This window comes from Phyllobates terribilis, unplaced genomic scaffold (genome assembly GCF_046119375.1).
Source record: "Phyllobates terribilis strain yellow unplaced genomic scaffold, ASM4611937v1 Scaffold_1__5_contigs__length_1240528914, whole genome shotgun sequence".
NCBI classification, from domain to species: domain Eukaryota; kingdom Metazoa; phylum Chordata; class Amphibia; order Anura; family Dendrobatidae; genus Phyllobates; species Phyllobates terribilis.
Window position 1 is genome coordinate 798,612,742 of NW_027362761.1, and position 23,625 is coordinate 798,636,366.

The window sequence follows — 23,625 nt, forward strand, 5'->3', positions numbered from 1 at the left end:
GAAATGCTGTAGATATAGTATATCTTGACTTCAGCAAAGCATTTGACAAAGTATCTCACACCATCCTTATTGAAAAAATGACCAAGTATGCAATGGACCAGGCAACTGTTAGGTGGATTCATAACTGGCTTAGTGATCGGACTCAAAGGGTGGTTGTAAATGGCTTCACATCCAGCTGGATGAATGTCTCAAGTGGGGTACCACAGGGCTCCGTCCTGGGACCTGTATTGTTCAACATCTTTATCAATGATTTAGATGAAGGAATTGAGGGTAAACTGATTAAATTTGCTGATGACACAAAGCTAGGAGGGATAGCTAATACTAGAGAAGAGAGAGAGAGGATTCAAAAAGACCTAAATAAACTGGAGCAGTGGGCAGCAACCAACAGAATGGTTTTTAACAGGGAAAAATGCAAAGTACTACATCTGGGCAATAAAAATGAAAAAAGCATATACAGAATGGGAGGAATAGAGCTAAGCAACAGTACATGTGAAAAAGACTTAGGTATACTAATAGATCATAGACTGAACATGAGTCAACAGTGTGATGCAGCAGCAAAAAAGGCAAATACAATTCTGGGATGTATTAACAGAAGCATACAGTCTAGATCACGTGAAGTCATTATCGGTCTTTACTCCTCTTTGGTCAGACCTCATCTGGAATACTGTGTACAGTTTTGGGCACCACAATTTAAAAAAGACATAGACAAACTGGAGCAAGTTCAGAGAAGAGCGACCAGAATGGTGACTGGTCTGCAAACCATGTCCTATGAGAAACGGTTGCAGGATTTGGGAATGTTTAGCTTGCAAAAAAGAAGACTGAGAGGAGACTTAATAGCTGTCTACAAATATGTCAAGGGCTGTCACATTGTAGAAGGATCATCTTTATTCTCATTTGCACAAGGAAAGACTAGAAGCAATGGGATGAAACTAAATGGGAGGAGACACAGATTAGATATTAGAAAAAACTTTTTGACAGTTAGGGTGATTAATGAGTGGAACAGGCTGCCACGAGAGGTGGTGAGTTCCCCTTCAATGGACGTCTTCAAACAGAGGCTGGACAGACATCTGTCTGAGATGATCTAGTGAATCCTGCTTTGAGCAGGGGGTTGGACCAGATGACCCAGGAGGTCCCTTCCAACTCTACCATTCTATGATTCTATGATTCTATGATTCTATGATTAATTAGATACTCTCGTTGGATGCTGAGAAAGCATTCCATAGAGTCTCCTGGCACGCCATATATGATTCTCTTAAAAAGCTTGGGGTAGGGGTCTAGGGGACCCTTTTATAGCCAAAATCACGGCCCTGTATCGCAATATGTCACCTAGGCTGAAGATAAATGGAACTGGAGCACCCTGAGGGCTCGGTTGCTACAGAGGTATTGCACCTCACCCAGAGGTGTGATATCTCACTCTCAGGTAAGGATGTAGTGTGGATCAGGACCCGACACCTGCATGCATTACACCACATTGCCGTGGGGCAGGGCGACCAATATGCCCCTGAGATGGGCAATACAGTCCCTGTCCCTGGCTGGAGTGGGGGGAGGGAACACTGAGGAAGGGGAACCCTGTAGTGCAGGAGCAGGGAGGAAGCAGTTCCTGGGTGCATTGAGAAGGGAGTATAAAAGGTGGGCACCATCTTAGTTCAGTGCAGAGAAGTCTGAGCAGAAGTGGCAGGGAGCAGGGGATCTGCATGAGCTCTGCTCCGGAGGCGGGCCTAGTAACAGAGGCCCAGGCCTGGAAGAGGGAGAAGGAAGGAAGAGGAGCGGAGAAGGCTCCAGGAACGAGGAACGAAGGGATCCCAGGGGTGCGGACGGGCGAGTCGCCACCGCACGCCCGAATCCACCTGCGTGGAGGGGTCAGGCCAAAGGGGGAGACCGGTCCCCGAAACTAGTGGAGGCAGGAAACGACCCTCAACTAGAAACAGGAGGCTGTGACATTTTATGTGGCGCAGCCCCTCGCTACACCCGCTAGGAAGGCACCACATAGGGTCAGGGAAACTGGCGCCAAGTTTACCAAGAGGAGGCCTGAGGCAGCCGGACAGAAGGGTTGGTAAGAAAGGCCAGACAAAGGACACACAAAGGGGGTCCTGTGAAGCGCTCCAAAGTTATCTGGGAGTTGTCTGAGCCCCTCACCTGGTGAGCACAGTACGACGTGGGCAGCCGTTACCTGCAGACGTGGTCTGGATAATAAGAACTGTGAGTAAAGGCCCTGGACTGCATCACTGACTCCGTGTCGTTACTGCTGCTGCCCTGCACCATCACCCCCATCCTCCGCATACACTGCCCTGAGGCTATACTCCTCCCGTGGGGAGTTATGCTACGCTCTGATGGACCCACAACACCAGCCTCAGCGGTCTGCCCTGGAGCGGCGGTTCACTCTGTCCGCAATCCACGGGTGGCGTAGTCGGACATTTAAACATCAAAACCACATAAATAGTTCCGCCACTGGTTTGACCGCCCTGAGCCACGGAACCGGGTCGCCGCCACGGAGACTACAACCACCAGCATCCACCAAAAAGGGTCCGGCTCCGGGTGTCCCAAGGCCCAGGGGGCGCGTCAGAACATTTTCATCACCTTTCACAATCACCAATGGGACAAGGCAGGGATATTCTCTGTCCCCTCTCTTATACATCCTAGTGACGGAGCACCTGCTCTCATCAATTCGCCATAACCCCAATATTAGGTGGATTGAGGTGGGAGGCACCGAGTACAAGTGCTCTCTATTTGCTGATGATGTCCTAGTATATATCACTCAATCACATATATCCATCCATGCTGTTATGGCTGAAATAGATCACTTTGTTACATGGTCAAATTTTAAAATCAATGCAGCGAAGTCTGAGGCCCTCGATGTCTCCCTCCCCAAATCCATATAGGATTCCATCCAGTCCAACTTTCCCTTTGCCTGGCCCTCACAGGGTATCAAATACTTAGGAATTCCTATTCATAGAGACCTCTCCCATCTATGTTATCTTAATTTTGGGCCCTTTATTGAACAACTCCATACAGACCACGGTTGGCAAGTTAGAACTGTAAGATTCACTACGTGAACCACTGGTGTTTTGTGGAAAAGCACATGTACACTGTGTTCCAAATTATTATGCAAAAAGTGTTTAGGACTGATAAGGGAAGAATTTGTTTGTTTGTCAGTTAAACTCATTGATGGTGATGTGTGTCAGGGCTCTTTATATCACTGTAAGCAATTGCAGACACCTGTGCTAATTAGTTTGGCAGGTGTGTCCAATGAAAGGCAAGACTACTTAAGAAGGCTGTCTCACATTATTAAGCAGCCTACATTTTCTGCCAAAATGGGAAAGAAAAAGGATGTGTCGGCTGCTGAGAAGCAACAAATTGTGGAGTGTTTAGGTCAAGGCATGACTACAATCAACATTGTGCGATGATCAGGATGAAGTGTCTTGGCAATCAAGAAGTATGTAGCTGATTCACAGTACACACGTGTGCGTGCTGATAAGGGCAAATTGAGGACTCTTTCCTACAGGCAATTACGTCAGGTTGAAAGAGCAGCGGCAAAAAAGCCTTGTCATAGCAGCAGACAAGTTTTTGAAGCTGCTGGTGCCTCCAACGTCCCCCGAACAACAAGATGCAGGGTCCTTCAGAGGTTTGCAGCTGTGCATACGCCATCCTGTCGACCTCCTCTATCCACTTCACACAAGCAGAAACGGCTCCAGTGGGCCAAACATTACATGAAGACTGATTTCAAAACTGTTTTGTTCACAGATGAGTGCCGTGCAGCTCTCGATGGTCCAGATGGATGGAGTGGAGGATGGCTGGTTGATGGACACCCCACGCAAACACGGCTACAGCGCCAACAAGGAGGAGGTGGAGTAATGTTTTGGGCTGGAATCATGGGGAGAGAGATTGTCGGCCCCTTTAGGATCCCTGAAGGCGCTAAAGATGAACTCCATAATGTATGTGGATTTTCTCAAACAGCACTTCCTGCCATGGTTCAAGAAGAAGAACCGTGTATTTCACAGCAAGATCATTTTTTTGCATGATAATGCACCATCTCATGCTGCACATAAAACATCTGCATCTCTGGCTGATATGGGCATAAAAGGGGACAAACTTATGGTGTGACCCCCATGCTCCCCTGACCTCTACCCCATTCAGAACCTTTGGAGCATCATTAAAAGGAGTGTCTATGATGGCGGGAGGCAGTTCACATCTAAGCAACAGCTCTGGGGGGGTATTCTGTCCTCATGCAAAACAATTGAAGCAAAAACCATCCAAAACCTGACAAATTCAATGGACGAGAGAGTTCAGAAGCTCCTTTCGAACAAGGGGTCCTATGTGAAAATGTAACATCACCTAGAATAAAGTTTTGAGTTGAAAACTGTTTGATTTCAGTTTCTAACAACCTGCTAATGCTTATAATTTCAAAAATGACCATTTTTTTGGTCTTTATTAAAATGAAAAGGTTGATCGAAAAGTTTGGGGGATCTAAGAGTGTGGCAACCCAGTAGTCATGATTACTTCGAATTCTGACAATATGAGGGTCATGCTGCAGGTAGTGCAGCAAGAAGGCACTTATGTGTCTTGCGCATCTCGGAGCCCCAAAATTATTTTCCGGGCTAGATGCAGCTAAAAATTATTATTAATTTTAAATCTGGTGAAGCTTTAGTATAGATGGCCTAATAGGATCAGTGCTGCACACTGCTACAAAGCCCAAATTATTTTCCAGTCAAGATACAGATAAACATGATTAGTAATTTTAAATCTGGTGGAGCTTATTATAGATGGCCTTATAGAATCAGTGCTGCACACTGCTACAAAGCCCAAATTATTTTCCAACCAAGATACAGATAAACATGATTAGTAATTTGAAAGCTTAAAACGGTTGGTAGGGTGATTTTAACCAATCATCAAGCTTTTACTCTCCCCAGGATGACACAGGGGTAGAAAAGTCGTTTCGGATCCATGATTTGTTCATCTTTATGAACGTGAGTCTGTCTACATTATCAGTGGAGAGCTGCGTGCGCTTATCTGTCAGCACACCACCAACAGCGCTGAACACACGTTCAGACAGAACGCTGGCTGCGGGGCATGACAAGATCTCCAAGGCGTAAGTGGCTAGCTCCGGCCATTTATCCAGATTGGAAGCCCAAAAAGAGCAAGGGTCCAGTGACACAGTCATGGCTTCAATGTTTACTTGGAGATACTCCTGTACCATCGTCTCTAGGCGTTGACTATGTGTCAGACTTCTTGTCTCCTGTGGCCTTGCAAAGGATGGGCTAAAAAAGTGGTGAAATGATTCCGCAAAATTGATGTTACCAGCAGATACTGTGGTTCTGTTACGGTTTGAGTGCTGAACACTTGACGGTCCCACGGTTGGCAAGTTGGAACTGTGAGATTCACTACGTGCACCACTGGTATTTTGTGGAAAAGCACATGTAAGATTCTGCAACAGTCTCTGCTGATACTCCTGCATGCGTGCATCCCTTTCTATGGCAGGAATAATTTCTGCAAATTTACTTTTGTACCGGGGATCTAACAGTGTGGCAACCCAGTATTCAGGATTATTTCTAATTCTCACAATTCGAGGGTCATGTTGCAGGTAGTGCAGCAAGAAGGCACTCATGTGTGTTGCGCATCCAGGAGCACCAAGTCCCTGTTGTGTTGGTGGCGAGGTAACAATCATGCTTCCTTCCTCTGTCCACTCCCCCCAACCTCGCACAACAGAAATGTGATCAAGGTCTCCCTCATCTGATGAGTCTTCCATCAGTTCGTCCTCCACTTCTTCCTGGGCTACTGCACCTTCCTCACTAGTTTGGCTGCTACCATGCGCCCTGGTAAAACCATCTCCCCCACCCTCACATGCCTGCCGCCTTGGTGCTGCCGACCGTCTGGACCTTGCAGATGTTAGCCCTTCCGCATACAACTCCTCCTCCTCTACTTCCTCCACCTCCTCTTGTGCCACCACCTGACTCCAAATTCTGTTTAACATGTGCTCCAGCATGTAAATCACCGGAATAGTCATGCTGATAATGGCATCGTCAGCACTAAACATCTTCGTCGCCATTTCAAAACTGTGCAGAAGGGTGCATAGGTCCCTGATCTGAGACCACTCCTCCAGCGTGATTTGCCCCACCTCTGGATCTCGTTGGCCCAGGCTATACGTCAGAACGTATTGCACCAGGGCTTGTCGGTGCGGCCACAGTCGCTGCAACATGTGCAGAGTTGAATTCCACCGGGTAGGCACATCGCATTTTAGCCGGTGAAGTGGCAGGCCCAACGACTTCTGTAGAGATGTAAGTCGCTGAGCTGCGGGATGCGAACGGCGGAAGTGAGCACACAGCGACCGTGCCCTCTGCAGAAGGCCATCTAGTCTGGGATAGTGGGCTAAAAATTGCTGGACAACCAGGTTCAACACGTGAGCCATACAAGGCACGTGTGTGACATTGCCCCGGCGAAGGGCCGCACCCAGGTTTGCAGCATTGTCGCACACGGCCTTCCCTGGTTTCAGGTCCAGTGGAGACAACCATTCATGAAATTGGTTCTCCAGAGCTGACCACAACTCCTCAGCTGTGTGACTCACATTTCCCAGACATTTCAATGTAAAAACCGCCTGATGACGTTGAGCCCTACAGCCAGCATAGTAAGGAGGTGTGCAGGATCCCTTCTGCGCAGTTAGAAAGCTTGTGGCATGACCAGACAGGCTTTGGGTGCAGGTGGAAGACTGAGAGGAGGTTGAGGAGGCAGAAGCAGTGGAGGAACTTTGACATAAAGAGGATTGACGCACAACTCGTGGGGACGGCAAGACTTGGACAGCAGCCCCTTGTCCTGCTGTCACCATAGTTACCCAGTGCCCAGTCAGCGACATGTAACGCCCCTGTCCATGCCTACTCGTCCAAGTGTCTGTGGTGAAATGCACCCTGTCACACACAGAGTTTCTCAAAGAAGCGGTGATGTTGTGTGCGACATGCTGGTGGAGCGCAGGCACACCTTTCTTTGAGAAGTAGTGCCGACTGGGCATCTGGTACTGGGGCACTGCGACGGACATAAGGTCTCGAAAATCCTCTGTGTCCACCAGGCGGAAAGGCAGCATTTCTGTAGCCAAGAGCTTGCAGATGGTGAAATTCAACCTCTTAGCTTTCTCATGGCTAGGAGGAAATGGTCTTTTACTTGTCCACATCTGAGGGACCGAGGGCTGGCTATTGTGCTTAGACGGGGTTGATAAGGGTGTCCCCGGCAAACTGCCGATCTGTGAGGAAGATGCAGGCGGACATGTTAGGTTGCCTTGATCCAAAGGTGGTGCTATCGATGTCGGACAGCGCTCAACACCAGCTGGTGTTACCACCTCCAAAGAAAATGATGACCTGCCAATCACGCTGGCTGTTGCGGGTAAAGAGGTGGCAGGTCTGCGCCCCAAAACAGGTGTGACTGCTGTCCCCCCAGTCACAGAGGATGAAGAGGCCGCGGATGCACAAGATATGGCAGACGGTGGTTGGCCCGGCCGGCTAGGCCGCATTGTAGCACACTGAGCTTCCCACTGCAACTTATGCTTCATGTCCATGTGCCGGTTCATGCATGAAGTACTCAAACTATGTATTTTTTGGCCTCTACTTAGCTTTTGCTGACAAATGTTACAGATAACACGAGTTGGGTCATCTTTATCGATCTGAAAAAATGCCCAGGCTATGCAAGGCTTAGCACCCATGCGACCTGAAGAGCCACCACGACTTGTGGTGAGAGGCAGAGTTGTGTTTGAGGATGCAGTTGTTGACGTGCTTCCAGTACTACGTCTCTGTCCAGGAAGGCGCAACCTGACCTCGTCGTCACTAGCATCTTCCTCCACCTCCTCTGCTGACCTCATCTCTTGGCTGACTGTGGGTTGACAGTAAGTGGGATCTCCAACCTCATCATCATCACCCTGTGCGTTATCACACCCGTCGTCCTCAGAGCCAACCTGTTCCTGCCCTGACAAAAAACTAGTTGTCGCTCCAATCAGGTATTTGAGTCTTATCATCGTCTTCCTCATTGTCTCCACCAACAGGAGTTACAGTTTGGGAATGAGAGTCTACATTATGGTCAGAACCTTCTGCGTCTGGTCCTGGATCCGACTCATAAAGATTCTGGGCATCAGTGCAGATCATTTCCTCGTCTGGATTCACAGAAGCGCTGGAGTCGACCTCTGATTCCCAGGCTATAGTATGAGTAAACAGCTCTGCAGACTCAACCATCTGTTCTACCTCATACTCAGATGGGCAGCTGGAGATTTGGGAGCTGTGAGGAAGCAAGTGCGATTGGGGTGACACCTTTGAGGACTGGAGTATTTGTGATGTTGAAGTTGATGTGGAGGAGAGCCCACTTAAAGGAGCACTTGATATCCGTTGAAGCACCTGCTGTTTTTGTGCCTCATCTGGAATTTGTAGCGATTGGCGTGGCCGTAAGAAAGGGATCTTATCACATTGTCCGCTAAAAGAAGTAGACATTTTAGTTTGGCTGGAAGATGGTCTTTCTTCTGCAGATGTTACTGTTGCTTTAACACCTACCCCACGGACACAACCTTTTTTCCCCTTCCCAACACGCCTATTCCCCTTTCCACCAGCAGCAGGCCTTTTTCCACTCATTTTGGTGGTTAACTAATTCACAACTCTGGAGTTGTTTGCACAAAAAAACAATGGATGGGAACCGAGCAGAGCTGAGTGGCCAAACTGTGGTATTAGGCCAAAACTATTGGCTGGGTTAGATGCAGAAAAAAATTATATTCAATTTGCAACCTGATGGAGGTCAGTATAGATGGACTAATAGAACAAGTCCCACACACAGCTAGAAGCCCAAATATTTTTTCAGAGGTAGATGCAGAAAAATTTTTTATTCAGTTTGCAACCTGATGGAGGTCTGTATAGATGGATTAATAGAACAAGTCCCACACACAGCTACAAGCCCAATATTTTTTCAGAGGTAGATGCAGAAAAAAAATATATTCAGTTTGCAACCTGATGGAGGTCAGTATAGATGGACTAATAGAGAAAGTCCCACACACTGCTAGAAGGCCAAATATTTTTTCAGAGCTAGATGCAGACAAAAAATTATTTTGAATTTGCAACCTGATGGAGGTCAGTATAGGTGGACTAATAGAACAAGTCCCACACACTGCTAGAAGGCCAAATATTTTTTCAGAGCTAGATGCAGAAAAAAATTATATTCAGTTTGCAACCTGATGGAGGTCTGTATAGATGGATTAATAGAACAAGTCCCACACACAGCTAGAAGCCCAAATATTTTTTCAGAGGTAGATGCAGATAAAAATTATTTTTAATTTGCAACCTGATGGAGGTCAGTATAGATGGACTAATAGAGAAAGTCCCACACACTGCTAGAAGGCCAAATATTTTTTCAGAGGTAGATGCAGATAAAAATTATTTTTAATTTGCAACCTGATGGAGGTCAGTATAGATGGACTAATAGAGAAAGTCCCACACACTGCTAGAAGGCCAAATATTTTTTCAGAGCTAGATGCAGATAAAAATTATATTCAATTTGCAACCTGATGGAGGTCAGTATAGATGGACTAATAGAGAAAGTCCCACACACTGCTAGAAGGCCAAATATTTTTTCAGAGCTAGATGCAGATAAAAATTATATTCAATTTGCAACCTGATGGAGGTCAGTATAGATGGAGTAATAGAACAAGTCCCACACACAGCTAGAAGCCCAAATATTTTTTCAGAGGTACTGTAGATGCAGATAAAAATTATTTTTAATTTGCAACCTGATGGAGGTCAGTATAGATGGACTAATAGAGAAAGTCCCACACACTGCTAGAAGGCCAAATATTTTTTCAGAGCTAGATGCAGAAAAAAATTATATTCAGTTTGCAACCTGATGGAGGTCAGTATAGATGGACTAATAGAGAAAGTCCCACACACTGCTAGAAGGCCACATATTTTTTCAGAGGTAGATGCAGAAAAAAATATATTCAGTTTGCAACCTGATGGAGGTCTGTATAGATGGATTAATAGAACAAGTCCCACACACAGCTAGAAGCCCAATATTTTTTCAGAGGTAGATGCAGAAAAAAATATATTCAGTTTGCAACCTGATGGAGGTCAGTATAGATGGACTAATACAACAAGTCCCACACACAGCTAGAAGCCCAATATTTTTTCAGAGCTAGATGCAGAAAAAAATTATATTCAATTTGCAACCTGATGGAGGTCAGTATAGATTGACTAATAGAATGATGCTATGCCAAAAAGATTTTACTTCACTAGGTGCAGTAAAAAAATTGGTATTCTATACACAGGTGGTATATCTTGCAATACAGATAGGCTACTCTACTGACTAACACACTCTGCAATAGGCCAAAAAGGATTAGCTTTGCTAGATTCAGCCAAATGCTGTGAAAAAAACTTGCACAGCACTGGCACAGACCTGCCTGGCAAAAACTGATAGGAACTGATGTAACCTAGTCCTGAAAAGGACTCCAATTACAATTTGTCTTTACTCCCACAATCTATCTATTTAAGAGCACAGACCTGCCTGATAAAAGTCGTAGGAAATGCTGTAACCTAGTCCTTAAAAGGACTGCAATCACAACTATTCCCTACTCCCAAGCTATCTGTAGATTTGTGCGAAAATTGGCTTGAAATTAACAAGGTATAGCGCACACAGCAACAGCGGTGCCGTCTAAAACGCAGCTGCAGCAGTGAGAAAATGGTGGCGACGGGGAAAATGGCTTGGTCTTATAGGGCAAGGACATGTGACATACACTGCCAATGACACATGCCCTTGCTTGTGTGAAAAAAAGCACTTCGCTCCGTGTGTGCGCTGCTGATAGGCTGACAGATTGCACCTCCCCACTGTAAATGCGGAAAAGAGAAAAAAAAAATGGAAATCTTCATTGTTCCTGCAGAGATCCATCCCCTGCCCCTCCTCCCACCCCGCTGTACACTCAAACTGCATATTAACATTAATTTTCATCATTACTGAGAAAAAATCCAGTTATGATTTTGGTGCACGAACAGTTATCGAACATAACCTCGAACAGCCGAATTTTTCTCAAATTGTTTGTGTTCGCCAAACGGCTCGAACACCGCCCAAAACAGCTCGAATTTGAGATTGGCGAACAGTTCGAGTAGAACAACGCTCATCTCTAATGGCTACCACAGCATCTTGCTGCGGCATGCTATTCCATCCGGTTTGCATTTAGTTGGACCATCATTTATTTTTCAACAGGACAATGACCCCAAACACACCTCCAGGCTGTGTAAGGGCTATTTGACCAAGAAGCAGAGTGATGGGGTGCTACATCAGATGACCTGGCCTCCACAGTCACCAGACCTGAACCCAATCGAGATGGTTTGGGGTGAGCTGGACCGCAGAGTGAAGGCAAAAGGGTCAACAAGTGCTAAGCATCTCTGGGAATTCCTTCAAGATTGTTGGAAGACCATTTCCGGTAACTACCTCTTGAAGCTCATCAAAAGAATGCCAAGAGTGTGCACAGCAGTCATCAAAGCAAAAGGCGGCTACTTTGAAGAACCTAGAATATAAGACATATTTTCAGCTGTTTCACACTTTTTTGTTAAGTATATAACATGTGTTAATTCATAGTTTTGATGCCTTCAGTGTGAATGTACAATTTTCATAGTCATGAAAATACAGAAAAATCTTTAAATGAGAAGGTGTGTCCAAACTTTTGGTCTGTACTGTATTTATAATGCCTCTGGGAACTCTCCATTGAAAGATGAGCTAGAAAATTTGTTTGTCACTTTACCACTATCAAATTTTTCAAAAAACACAAAGCATTGTTGGCTATACAGTATATGTATGAGAAATAGATATACGTATTTTCCTTACCAGAGCTAGAATAAACATAATTGTCTTCAAGCGTCTCAGGAGAAAAGAACCTTCTTAGAATTGTTCTCAAACATCTTTGGTCCCATGCATCAGTTACTCTTCCCCCATATGTTATTTCTCCTAGAAAAGATAGCATCATGCTTCAGTTAAATTCTATGTGTGGATTTCTTTGTTTAGTCTTTCAATAGTAATTTATTACAGCTTGACCGATGCACTATTCATATTTATGCCCAAAGGACCTGCGTGGTAACACATACTGGCAGAGAGTGGCAAGTAAACAGCATGCATACATTTCAACTTTCATTCTATATTCCACTAACAAAACAAAATAACATATTTCTAAAATAACCTTTTATATAACTGAAGGCCGTTTTGGGTCAGTGAATCCAAAAAAAGACTCATAAATCCTAAACAATTAAACAATAGAATCTGAAGATATATAATGCTATTTTTTTATATTTTAATCAAGACAATTCACAATGTCCTGCATGTATTCCCATTTTCAATATTTATGGCAAATTTACCAGTGGGATCTTCATCTACTGGAAGAACAGGGCCCTGATCAACATTCATAAATTCATGTTAACCACTTTCCCAATACAGGGGAATGCAGAATTGACTATGTACAGGTGCTTCTCACAAAATTAGCAGATCATCAAAAATTTAATTTATTTCAGTTCTTCAATACAAAAAGTGAAACTCATATTAGATAGAGTCATTACAGAGTGATCTATTTCAAGTGTTTATTTCTGTTAATGTTGATGATTATGGCTTACAGCCAATGAAAACACAAAAGTCATTATCTCAGTAAATTAGAATACTTTATAACAGCTTGAAAAATGTTTTTAAAATCAGAAATGTTGGCCTACTGAAATGTATGTTCAGTAAATGCACTCAATACTTGGTCGGGGCTCCTTTTGCATCAATTACTGCATCAATGTGGCGTGGCATAGAGACGATGAGCCTGTGGCACTGCTGAGGTGTAATGGAAGCCCAGGTTGCTTTGATAGCAGCCTTCAGCCTGTCTGAATTGTTGGGTCAGGTGTCTCTCATCTTCCTCTTGACAATACCCCATAGATTCTCTATAGGGATAAGGTCAGGCGAGTTTGCTGGCCAATCAAGCACATTGATACTGTTGTTTTTAAATCAGGTATTGGTACTTTTGGCAGTGTGGACAGGTGCCAAGTCCTGCTGGACAATGATATTTCCATCTCCAAAAACCTTGTCGGCTGAGGGAAGCCTGAAGTGCTCTAAAATTTCCTGGTAGACGGCTGCGTTGACTTCGGTCTTGATAAAATACAGTGGACCTACACCCGCAGATGACATGGCTCCCCAAACCATCACTGATTGTGGAAACTTCACACTAGACCTCAAGCAGCTTGGATGGTGTGCCTCTCCACTCTTCCTCCAGACTCTGCAACCTTGATTTCCAAATGAAATACAAAATTTACTTTCATCTGAAAACAACACCTTGGACCACTGAGCAACAGTCCAGGTCTTTTTCTCCTTGGCCCAAGTAAGACGCTTCTGGCGTTGTCTATTGGTCATGAGTGGCTTTACACAAGGAATGCGACACTTGTAGCCCATGTCCTGGATACATCTGTGTGTGGTGGCTCTTGAAGCAATGACTCCAGCAGCAGTCCACCTCTTCTGAATCTCCAAAAAATTTTTGAATGGCTTTTTCTTAACAATCCTTTCAAGGCTGTGGTTATCCCGGTTGCTTGTGCACCTTTTCCTACCACACTTTTTCCTTCCACTAAAAACTTTTCATTAATATGCTTGGATACAGCACTCTGTGAACAGCCAGCTTCTTTAGAAATGACCTTTTGTGGCTTACCCTCGTTGTGGAGTGTGTCAATGACTGCCTTCTGGACATCTGTCAAGTCAGCAGTCTTCCCTATCATTGTGGAGCCTACTGAAACAGACTAAGGGACATTTTTAAACGCTTAGGAAGCCTTCGCAGGTGTTTTTCGTTAATTATTCTAATTTACTGAGGTAATGACTTTTGAGTTTTCATTGGCTGTAATCCATAATCATCAACATTAACAGAAATAAACACTTGAAATAGATGACTGTGTTTATAATGACTCTATATAATATATGAGTTTCACTTTTTGTATTGAAGAACTGAAATAAATTATTTTTTTTTTAATGCAAAGGATGACCATTCAGTTCTACAGGAAGAGCATCCAGTGTAAACTGGGGAGAGGAGATGACAGAATCTCTGTTCCCCATGTGGAAGTGGGACCCACAAATTCTTGTATGACATATCCTGTGTATATGCCATAAATGTTAAAGAATACCTGTCATTTTAATTTTTATTTCATAAATCAATAGCAGACATGAAAATAAGAAACTTTTTTGTCATAGATGTGATGGTAAAATGGGACCAATATTTATACTGTCTCTTCAGAGGAGAAATGACACCCTCACATTGAGCACTGAAGCATGGCTTCATCATAACTTGAAAGGAAAAAGAGCTAACAATTCATTCCAACCCCTGTTCAGCTATGACCCCCCGCTGTGAACAGGTAATAGAAGTTGGTTATCTGATGGAGAGCAGGCAAAGTCTGAACTCCGTGTATACAAGAGGCTAGGAGGTGACAAATTTATTGTCCCTGGAGATAACTCTTTCTGCCTTCAAAAGAACTACAAGCAGACTCTTTGAAGCCAGATTCCAGATATGATTATTGTTTTTTTTGTGACAGGCGTAGGTCCTATAGGTATAGGAGACATATTTTCAGTGTCATGACAAAGTGGCAATTGAAAGGTATTTACTTACAAGGCTGTGCATTCTGCGCATCAGCCCTAAATTAATATCGGCCAGATGGATAACGATATATATGCCCTGTTTCCCATGACATATATATCGAAAGATAAAATCATGATGGGGAATATAGCATTAATATCACCCATATGGGACCTCCAGGGGGCCAGATATCCTGAAGATCGGGGATCCCATAATTTTTTGGGACCTAGCTGCATTGCATTTACCAGCCCCTATCTGAGCTCACGAAGGGGAGGTATGTGGGAGTGACTTATTTAATAAAAGCAGATTCTGAATTATAATCATTGTTCAGTTCTGGGAGACACAGCTTGCTATAGCATTGTTCCATATTTCAACTGGAGTGCTTCCCTCCGATAACATCTGTGCTATTTCCGTGACATCAGGTCTAGTACTTTTTCTTTTGTTATCGCCTTTTATTTTATGTGATTGTACTTACTATATTGCTTTGTCTCTTTTTGTAATATCTGTTGTATATTTTTAGAAACACTACCTACTTTTCAGATTAAATATATAAAATTTAATAGCTTAGTCCCTCTTTCGCTATAAACCGCATCCCTGAAGCCTTGTGAGGTCGTACGTTACCAGAAAGGGATGTCCAATCGATCTGTATAAACGGTTGGTGGTGGCAGCAGTGGGATATCTGCATGATTCCTCGGATGTTCCTTAACAACTTGGCGGCAAACGGTGGGATATAGAGAATTTGTGATCTGGCTTGAGCAATCATTTCTGTCACTAAAAACTGGCTTAGTCCCTGCGAGGATTCAGTGCAGAGTTTTGAGAATTGGACATTACTGTACATGTAGCAGTTACACCCCTCCGTCCTCTATTGTTTTCTGTCCTATATTTTGTTTTGCAATCATGTCTGCAGTTGTGGAGACCTGGTACAAACAGCAGAACAAGGAGGTTCTCGCTACCATCTGTAGGACAAAACAGATTGACACCACTGGCAAAAACAGGTAGCATATGATCACTCAACTGTTGCAATGGTATGTGGAGCAAGTCCCTTACCCGTGCCTTGATAAAGGGGTGGTGATCCAAGGCCTGGACGGTGCTGCTGCAGGGGTTCCAGGGTAGCATGGACTCCCACCTGGAGATGGCCCTACTGCAACTCAGTGCAGAGGATCGTGAGGGATGACTAAAGCTCATTGAGCAATTCCAAAAGCAAACTCAAGCAGAACATCATGTTGTGCGAGAGTCTGCAGAGCATCAGGCTGAGCGACAAGCCGAGATAGAGGCTGCAGAGTGACAGACCCAAGCCGAGTAAGAGGTTGTGGAATGACAAGCTGAGAGAGAGCAACAGCAGGCATTAGCCCAACTCCAGATGCAGCAATCTATCCCAGGGAGCAGTATGTCCAGTACTGTCAACTCCTTTAAACCCTGTCCCGAGCATTTTCCTGTCATGAAAAAGGATAGGGACTTGGACACATTTTTTAGAGGATTTGAAAATGCCTGCAGACATTGCCAGTTGGCCAATGACCAGTGGGCTCGATGCTTAACTCCAGGGCTTAGAGGCAAAGCTCTGGAGGTGTTTGCCGCTCTCCCTCCAAGTCCCAGACCAAGATGGGAACTATAAGGCCATCAAACGGTCCCTGATAAGGAAATATCAGCTGACTCCGGAAGAGTACTGCAAAAGATTCTTGACCCTCCAACGTGGACCTAATGATAGCTACAATGTTGTGGTGGACGGGTTTAGAACCAACTTGAGCAGTAGGTTCAGGGACTATTGATTGCCACCTTCGAGGAATTGAAGGACCTGATGGTGAAGGACCAATTTCTGCATCTTTGCCCTGTGGAGGTGCAACAGTTCATGATGGACCAGCAGCTAAAGGAGGCAGCTATGGCCGTATAGATCGTCAATACCTATGCGGCCAATCAAGAGCTGTGGCCTCAGGAGAGTTAAAGGGTTCACTGGAAAGGCCTCTGCAAAGGCTAACCACTCGTCCTGCCAAAGGCTCAGCCATGGGGTCTGTCACAGTTGCCTGCAGCAAGCCTGTCCCTGATTCCTGAAGGTGCTTTAACTGCAATCAGAGAGGACACCTCAGCATTGGTAGAAGAGGAATCCCACATCTGAGGTCTAGGGACCTAATGCAGCTTTTTTTTGTGGGTGGGGCAGTTGGGAGGCCCTGTGAAAACTTGCAACCAGTTACTGTGGGCAACACCGGTGCCAAATGAACCCTCATGCACCCTGAATTGGTGTCCTCTGAAGACCTTATTCCTGGGAAACCCTGACTGTCACCAAGATTAGGGGTGTTCACCAACATTTGCAGATGGTCTTGGTTTTCCTAAACTGGGGTGCCAGGAAGGGGTTGAGTAAAGTGGGGGTGTCCGAGAACCTATCCATGAATGTTTTATTGGGGACCGATCTGGGATGGTTGGTCACTCAATACTGTACGTTCCTGACTCAATACGTTCCTAGTGCTCTATGTAATCCAAATGTTGATAATATGGAAGTCAATTTTGTGCATGATGATGTGTTTCATTGTACAGGAGAACTCAACATGACTATCCTCCCAGGTAATGTTGCTGAGGATCCCCTCAAAGAAATGAGAATCAGTGCTAAGGGCGATGGGGATAGGCACGATGATGATGGGGAAGATGGTCATGTGCAGCTGGCCAGTGTCACTATGGACTGTGACATGGTTGGTGGTAGCTGCCCCATGATTAGCACTGCTCCCGAGGTATTATAGGAGGATGGGAAGGTGTACCCACAGCCCATCAGGGTGATGGGATCTCCTGGACCCTCATCATCCAGAGGGATTACAGAACCAGTTACTGACCCAGAGCAGGTATCAGAGGGGTTCTGTGAGTTGGGACCTTAACGTTGCTTCTGGCTATGTCTAGTCTAGAAGGGTTGAGGGACCTTGTGGAGAAGCCCTCCGCCAAGTCCAAGAAGGAGAGGATATTGTGGGTTACAAAGAGATTGTGCTAGGAAATGGGCTTAAGAGATGATCTATAAATCTGTCTCCCATGCCATCTCTAAAAGGGGGAAGTGTCATAGATGTAATGGTAAAATGGGCCCATATGTAAACAGTCTCTTGAGAAGGGAGGTGTCACCCTATCATTGAGCATTGAAATATGGCTTCATCATAACTTGAAGGGAACCCCTGCTGCGAACAGGTAATTGGAGTGATTTATCTGATGGAGAGCAGACATAAAGTCCAGACTCAGTGTATACAGCAGGCTGGGAGGTGACAAATTTATTGCCTCTGAAGATAACTCTTCCTGTCTTCAAAAGAACTACAAGCAGATTCTTTGGAGCCAGATTCCAGATCTGAATATTGTTTTTTTTTGTCAGCGATGTAGGTCTTATGGTTATGGGAGACATATTTTCGGCATCGTAACGAAGTGTTGAACATAACACATTTACTTACATGACTGTGTGTTCTGCGCATCAGTCCCAAATTAATATCGGCCAGATGAATAATCATATTTAAGCCATGTTTACTATCTAACAAAAGCTAAAATCATGATAAGAAATATGGCATTAATATCTCCCATGATTGCTGGTGGCAGTGGTGGGTTTTTTGCGTGATTTCCATGCTGTTCCCTGACACTTTGTAATATATCTAATTAGAGAAATCTGCTTCTTTCTCCTCCTGGACTGATCATTAGTGTTGAGCGATACCTTCCGATATCAGGAAATATCGTATCGGATTGGATCGGGCCGATACCCAAAAAGTATCGGATATCGCCGATTCCGATACCGGAAACCAATGCAAGTCAATGGGACACAAATATCGGAATGAAAATAAACCCTTTCTTTCCTTGTAGGTTAATTCTACATGAAGTAAAACAACTAAGAATAATGTAGAATGACATGAAAAGCCGGCAATTCATCAGCGGCATACACCGGTACCCGACAATTTACAACAGAAAGAATAGAGCATCACACATAGATTAGATAGATAGAAACATGTCAGTCACATATATATGAAGTACAGTGACAGTGCTGCTTACTGTACTTGTCATTTAGTGTAAAGGATTTATTAAAAAAAATATTAGTGTTTTCGTGCACCGTCTCTTTAAAAAAGCCGGCCGGCAATTCAGCAGCGGTACCCGACAATTTATAACAGACAGAATATAGCTTCACACATAGATTAGATAGATAGAAACATGTCAGCCACATATATAAGAAGTACAGTGACAGTGTTGCTTACTGTACTTGTCATTTAGTGTAAAGGATTTATTTAAAAAAATAATAGTGTTTTCATGCACCGTCTCTTTAAGAAAGCCGGCCGGCAATTCAGCATCTGTACCCGACAATTTAGAATAGAAAGAATAGAGAATCACACATAGATTAGATAGATAGAAACATGTCAGTCACATATATATGAAGTACAGTGATAGTGTTGATTACTGTACTTGTCATTTAGTGTTAAAATAAAGGATTTATTTAAAAAAAAATTGGCGTGGGGTTCCCCTTAATTTTAGGCTCTAGCGGAGGTTAAGCAGACAGCTGGGGCAAATGTTTGAAGCCTGGGAAGGGGGTAATACCCACGGAGCTTCCCAGGCTACTAATATCAGCCCCCAGCTGAATACCTAGCCTTTACTAGCTATTAAAATGGGGGAACCCCCCAAAAAAAATAACGTGGGGTCCCCCCTAATTTAATAGCTAGCACAGGCTAGGCAGACAGCTGGGGGCTGATATTAATAGCCCAGGAAGGGTGCCATGAATATTGGCCCCCTCCCAGGCTAGAAACACCAGCCGTCAGCCGCCCCAGAAATGGCGCATCCATAGGATGCGCCAATTCTGGCACTTAGCCTCGCTCTTCCACGCTGCCCTGGTGCGGTGGCAGGGGGTAATAGGGCTGGGGTTGATGTCAGCTTATAATGCCAGCTGACATCAAGCCCAGGTTACTAATGGAGAGGCGTCTATAAGACACCCCCATTACTAACCCCATAGTCAAAGTTAAAAGAAAACACAACACCCAGAATAAAGTCCTTTAATTGAAATAAAGACACAATCCTTTATTGTTCTAAATTAAACCATACTTACCATCACGCCCATTCCAGCTGAAGCCAACGATCTCCTGCAATAAAAGTAAAATAATAAAGCAACCTCATCCTTACCTTTCCATGGTTCCCACGACAGCTTCAGCTCTGCTACATCGAGATGACAGGCTGGACCGCAGCAGAACGCTGCCATCCAGCCTGTCATCCCGCAGACACTGAGAAGCGCAGGCATGCTTGCGCTCTGCAGTGTCTGGCTGTGACGGCATAAAGATGAGACGAGTTCATGTCCAATGAACTCAGCTCACCTCATGCACGTCACTGACAGCGTGGGAAAATTCTCATGCTGAAGTGCTGAGTGCAGGAGAATTTTCCCACGCTGTCAGTGACGTACATGAGGTGAGCTGAGTTCATTGGACATGACCTCGGCTCATCTGGATGCCGTCACAGCCAGACACTGAGGAGTGGAAGTATGCCTGCGCTTCTCAGTGTCTGCGGGATGACAGGATGGATGGCAGCGTTCTGCTGCGGTCCAGCCTGTCATCTCAATGTAGCAGAGCTGAAGCTGTCGTGGGAGCCATGGAAAGGTAAGGATGATGTTGCTTTATTATTTTACTTTTATTGCAGGAGATCGTTGGCTTCAGCTGGAATGGGCGTGATGGTAAGTATGGTTTAATTTAGAACAATAAAGAATTGTGTCTTTATTTCAATTAAAGGACTTTTTTCTGGGTGTTGTGTTTTTTTAAATACTTTACTAGAAATTCATGGTGGTCATGTCTAATATTGGCGTGACCCCATGAATTTCGGGCTTAGGGCCAGCTGATAATGCCAAGCTGGCCTTAACCCCTTTATTACCCAGTGAGCCACCGCACCAGGGCCCTGGATGAGTTGGGTACAGCGCCAGAAGATGGCGCTTCTATGAACGCGCCATTTTCTGGGGCGGCTGCGGACTGTAATTTGCAGCGGGGGTGGCCCAGAAAGCTTGGGTCTCCCTGCGCTGCGGATTCCAGCCCCCAGCTGCCTAGTTGTATCTGGCTGGGCACAAAAATAGGGCGAAGCCCCACGCATTTTTTTTTTAAATTATTTCATGAAATTCATGGAATAATTAAGAAAAAAAGGGCTTCCCTATATTGTTGTGTCCAACCAGGTACAAATAGGCAGCTGGTGGTTGGGGGCAGCCCATTCCTGCCTGCTGTACCTGGCTGGACACAAATATAGTGCGAAGCCCCACGTCAATTTTTTTTTAATTATTTCATGAAATAATTTTTTTAAAAAAGGGCTTCCCTATATTGTTGTGTCCGGCCAGGTACAAATAGGCAGCTGGTGGTTGGGGGCAGCCTGTTCCTGCCTGCTGTACCTGGCTGGACACAAATATAGGGCGAAGCCCCACGTCAATTTTTTTTAAAATAAATCCTTTATTTTAACACTAAATGACATTTGAGGAGTTAATAAAGATGCAGTCCCTAAATTATTATTTATTTTTTAATTAATTTTTCCCAAAACTTTTGACGTGGGCTTCGCCATATTTTTGTATGCCAGCCAGGTACAGCATCCAGCTTCTATGAACGCGCCATTTTCCGGGGTGGCTGCGGACTGCAATTTTCAGCGGGGGGGGGGGGGGGGGGGGGCAGAAAGCTTGGGCCTCCCTGCGCTGCAGATTCCATCCCCCAGCTGCCTAGTTGTACCTGGCTGGACACAAAAATAGGGAGAAGCTTCAAGTATTTTTTTTTTTAATTATTTCATGAAATTCATGAAATAATTAAGAAAAAAAGGGTTTCCCTATATTGTTGTGTCCAACCAGGTACAAATAGGCAGCTGGTGGTTGGGGGCAGCCCGTTCCTGCCTGCTGTACCTGGCTGGACACAAATATAGTGCGAAGCCCCACGTCAATTTTTTTTAAATCATTTCAGGAAATTCATGAAATAATTAAAAAAAATTGATGTGGGGCTTCGCCCTATATTTGTGTCCAGTCAGGTACAGCAGGCAGGAACGGGCTGCCCCCAACCACCAGCTGCCTATTTGTACCTAGCCGGACACAACAATATAGGGAAGCCCTTTTTTTCTTAATTATTCCATGAATTTCATGAATTTAAAAAAAAAAACGTGGAGCTTCGCCCTATTTTTGTGTCCAGCCAGGTACAACTAGGCAGCTGGGGGCTGGAATCTGCAGCGCAGGGAGGCCCAAGCTTTCTGGGCCCCACCCGCTGCAAATTGCAGTCCGCAGCCGCCCCGGAAAATGGCGCGTTCATAGAAGCGCCATCTTCTGGCGCTGTACCCAACTCATCCAGGGCCCTGGTGCGGTGGCTCACTGGGTAATAAAGGGGTTAAGGCCAGCTTGGCATTATCAGCTGGCCCTAAGCCCGAAATTCATGGGGTCACGCCAATATTAGACATGACCACCATGAATTTCTAGTAAAGTATTTAAAAAAAACACAAACACCCAGAAAAAAGTCCTTTAATTGAAATAAACACACAATTCTTTATTGTTCTAAATTAAACCATACTTACCATCACGCCCATTCCAGCTGAAGCCAACGATCTCCTGCAATAAAAGAAAAATAATAAACCAACCTCATCCTTACCTTTCCATGGCTCCCACGACGGCTCCAGCTCTGCTACATCGAGATGACAGGCTGGACCGCAGCAGAACGCTGCCATCCAGCCTGTCATCCCGCAGACACTGAGAAGCGCAGGCATACTTCCACTCCTCAGTGTCTGGCTGTGACGGCATCCAGATGAGCCGACAATGAACTCGGCTCACCTCATGTACGTCACTGACAGCGTGGGAGAATTCTCCTGCACTCAGCGCTTCAGCGTGAGAATTTTCCCACGCTGTCAGTGACGTGCATGAGGTGAGGTCATGTCCAATGAACTCGGCGCACCTCATGCACGTCACTGACAGCGTGGGAAAATTCTCACGCTGAAGCGCTGAGTGCAGGAGAATTTTCCCACGCTGTCAGTGACGTGCATGAGGTGAGCTGAGTTCATTGGACATGACCTCCGCTCATCTGGATGCCGTCACAGCGAGACACTGAGGAGCGCAAGCATGCCTGCGCTTCTCAGTGTCTGCGGGATGACAGGCTGGATGGCAGCGTTCTGCTGCGGTCCAGCCTGTCATCTCGATGTAGCAGAGCTGAAGCTGTCCTGGGAACCATGGAAAGGTAAGGATGAGGTTGCTTTATTATTTTACTTTTATTGCAGGAGATCGTTGGCTTCAGCTGGAATGGGCGTGACTGTAAGTATGGTTTAATTTAGAACAATAAAGAATTGTGTCTTTATTTCAATTAAAGGACTTTTTTCTGGGTGTTTGTGTTTTTTTTAAATACTTTACTAGAAATTCATGGTGGTCATGTCTAATATTGGCGTGACCCCATGAATTTCGGGCTTAGGGCCAGCTGATAATGCCAAGCTGGCCTTAACCCCTTTATTACCCAGTGAGCCACCGCACCAGGGCCCTGGATGAGTTGGGTACAGCGCCAGAAGATGGCGCTTCTATGAACGCGCCATTTTCCGGGGCGGCTGCGGACTGCAATTTGCAGCGGGTGGGGCCCGGAAAGCTTGGGCCTCCCTGCGCTGCGGATTCCAGCCCCCAGCTGCCTTGTTGTACCCGGCTGGACACAAAAATAGGGCGAAGCCCCACGTATTTTTTTTTTTTAATTATTTCATGAAATTCATGGAATAATTAAGAAAAAAAGGGCTTCCCTATATTGTTGTGTCCGGCTAGGTACAAATAGGCAGCTGGTGGTTGGGGGCAGCCCGTTCCTGCCTGCTGTACCTGACTGGACACAAATATAGGGCGAAGCCCCACATAATTTTTTTTTAATTATTTCATGAATTTCCTGAAATAATTTAAAAAAAATTGACGTGGGGCTTTGCACTATATTTGGGTCCAGCCAGGTACAGCAGGCAGGAACGGGCTGCCCCCAACCACCAGCTGCCTATTTATACCTGGTTGGACACAACAATATAGGGAAGCCCTTTTTTTCTTAATTATTCCATGAATTTCATGAAATAATTAAAAAAAAAAAAACGTGGAGCTTCTCCCTATTTTTGTGTCCAGC

The 23,625-nt window shown here is 45.0% G+C and overlaps 1 protein-coding gene across 1 annotated transcript in view; it reads right to left on the minus strand.

Annotated features, from left to right (window-relative positions):
* The window catches only part of DNAH6 (dynein axonemal heavy chain 6), a 493,878-nt gene that overhangs the window by 95,654 nt on the left and 374,599 nt on the right, over positions 1-23,625 (minus strand). Inside the window, exon 69 of the mRNA XM_073637077.1 lies at positions 11,827-11,946. Within this exon, the coding sequence (XP_073493178.1) occupies positions 11,827-11,946 (120 nt within the window). The remainder of the gene's footprint in view (positions 1-11,826; positions 11,947-23,625) is intronic.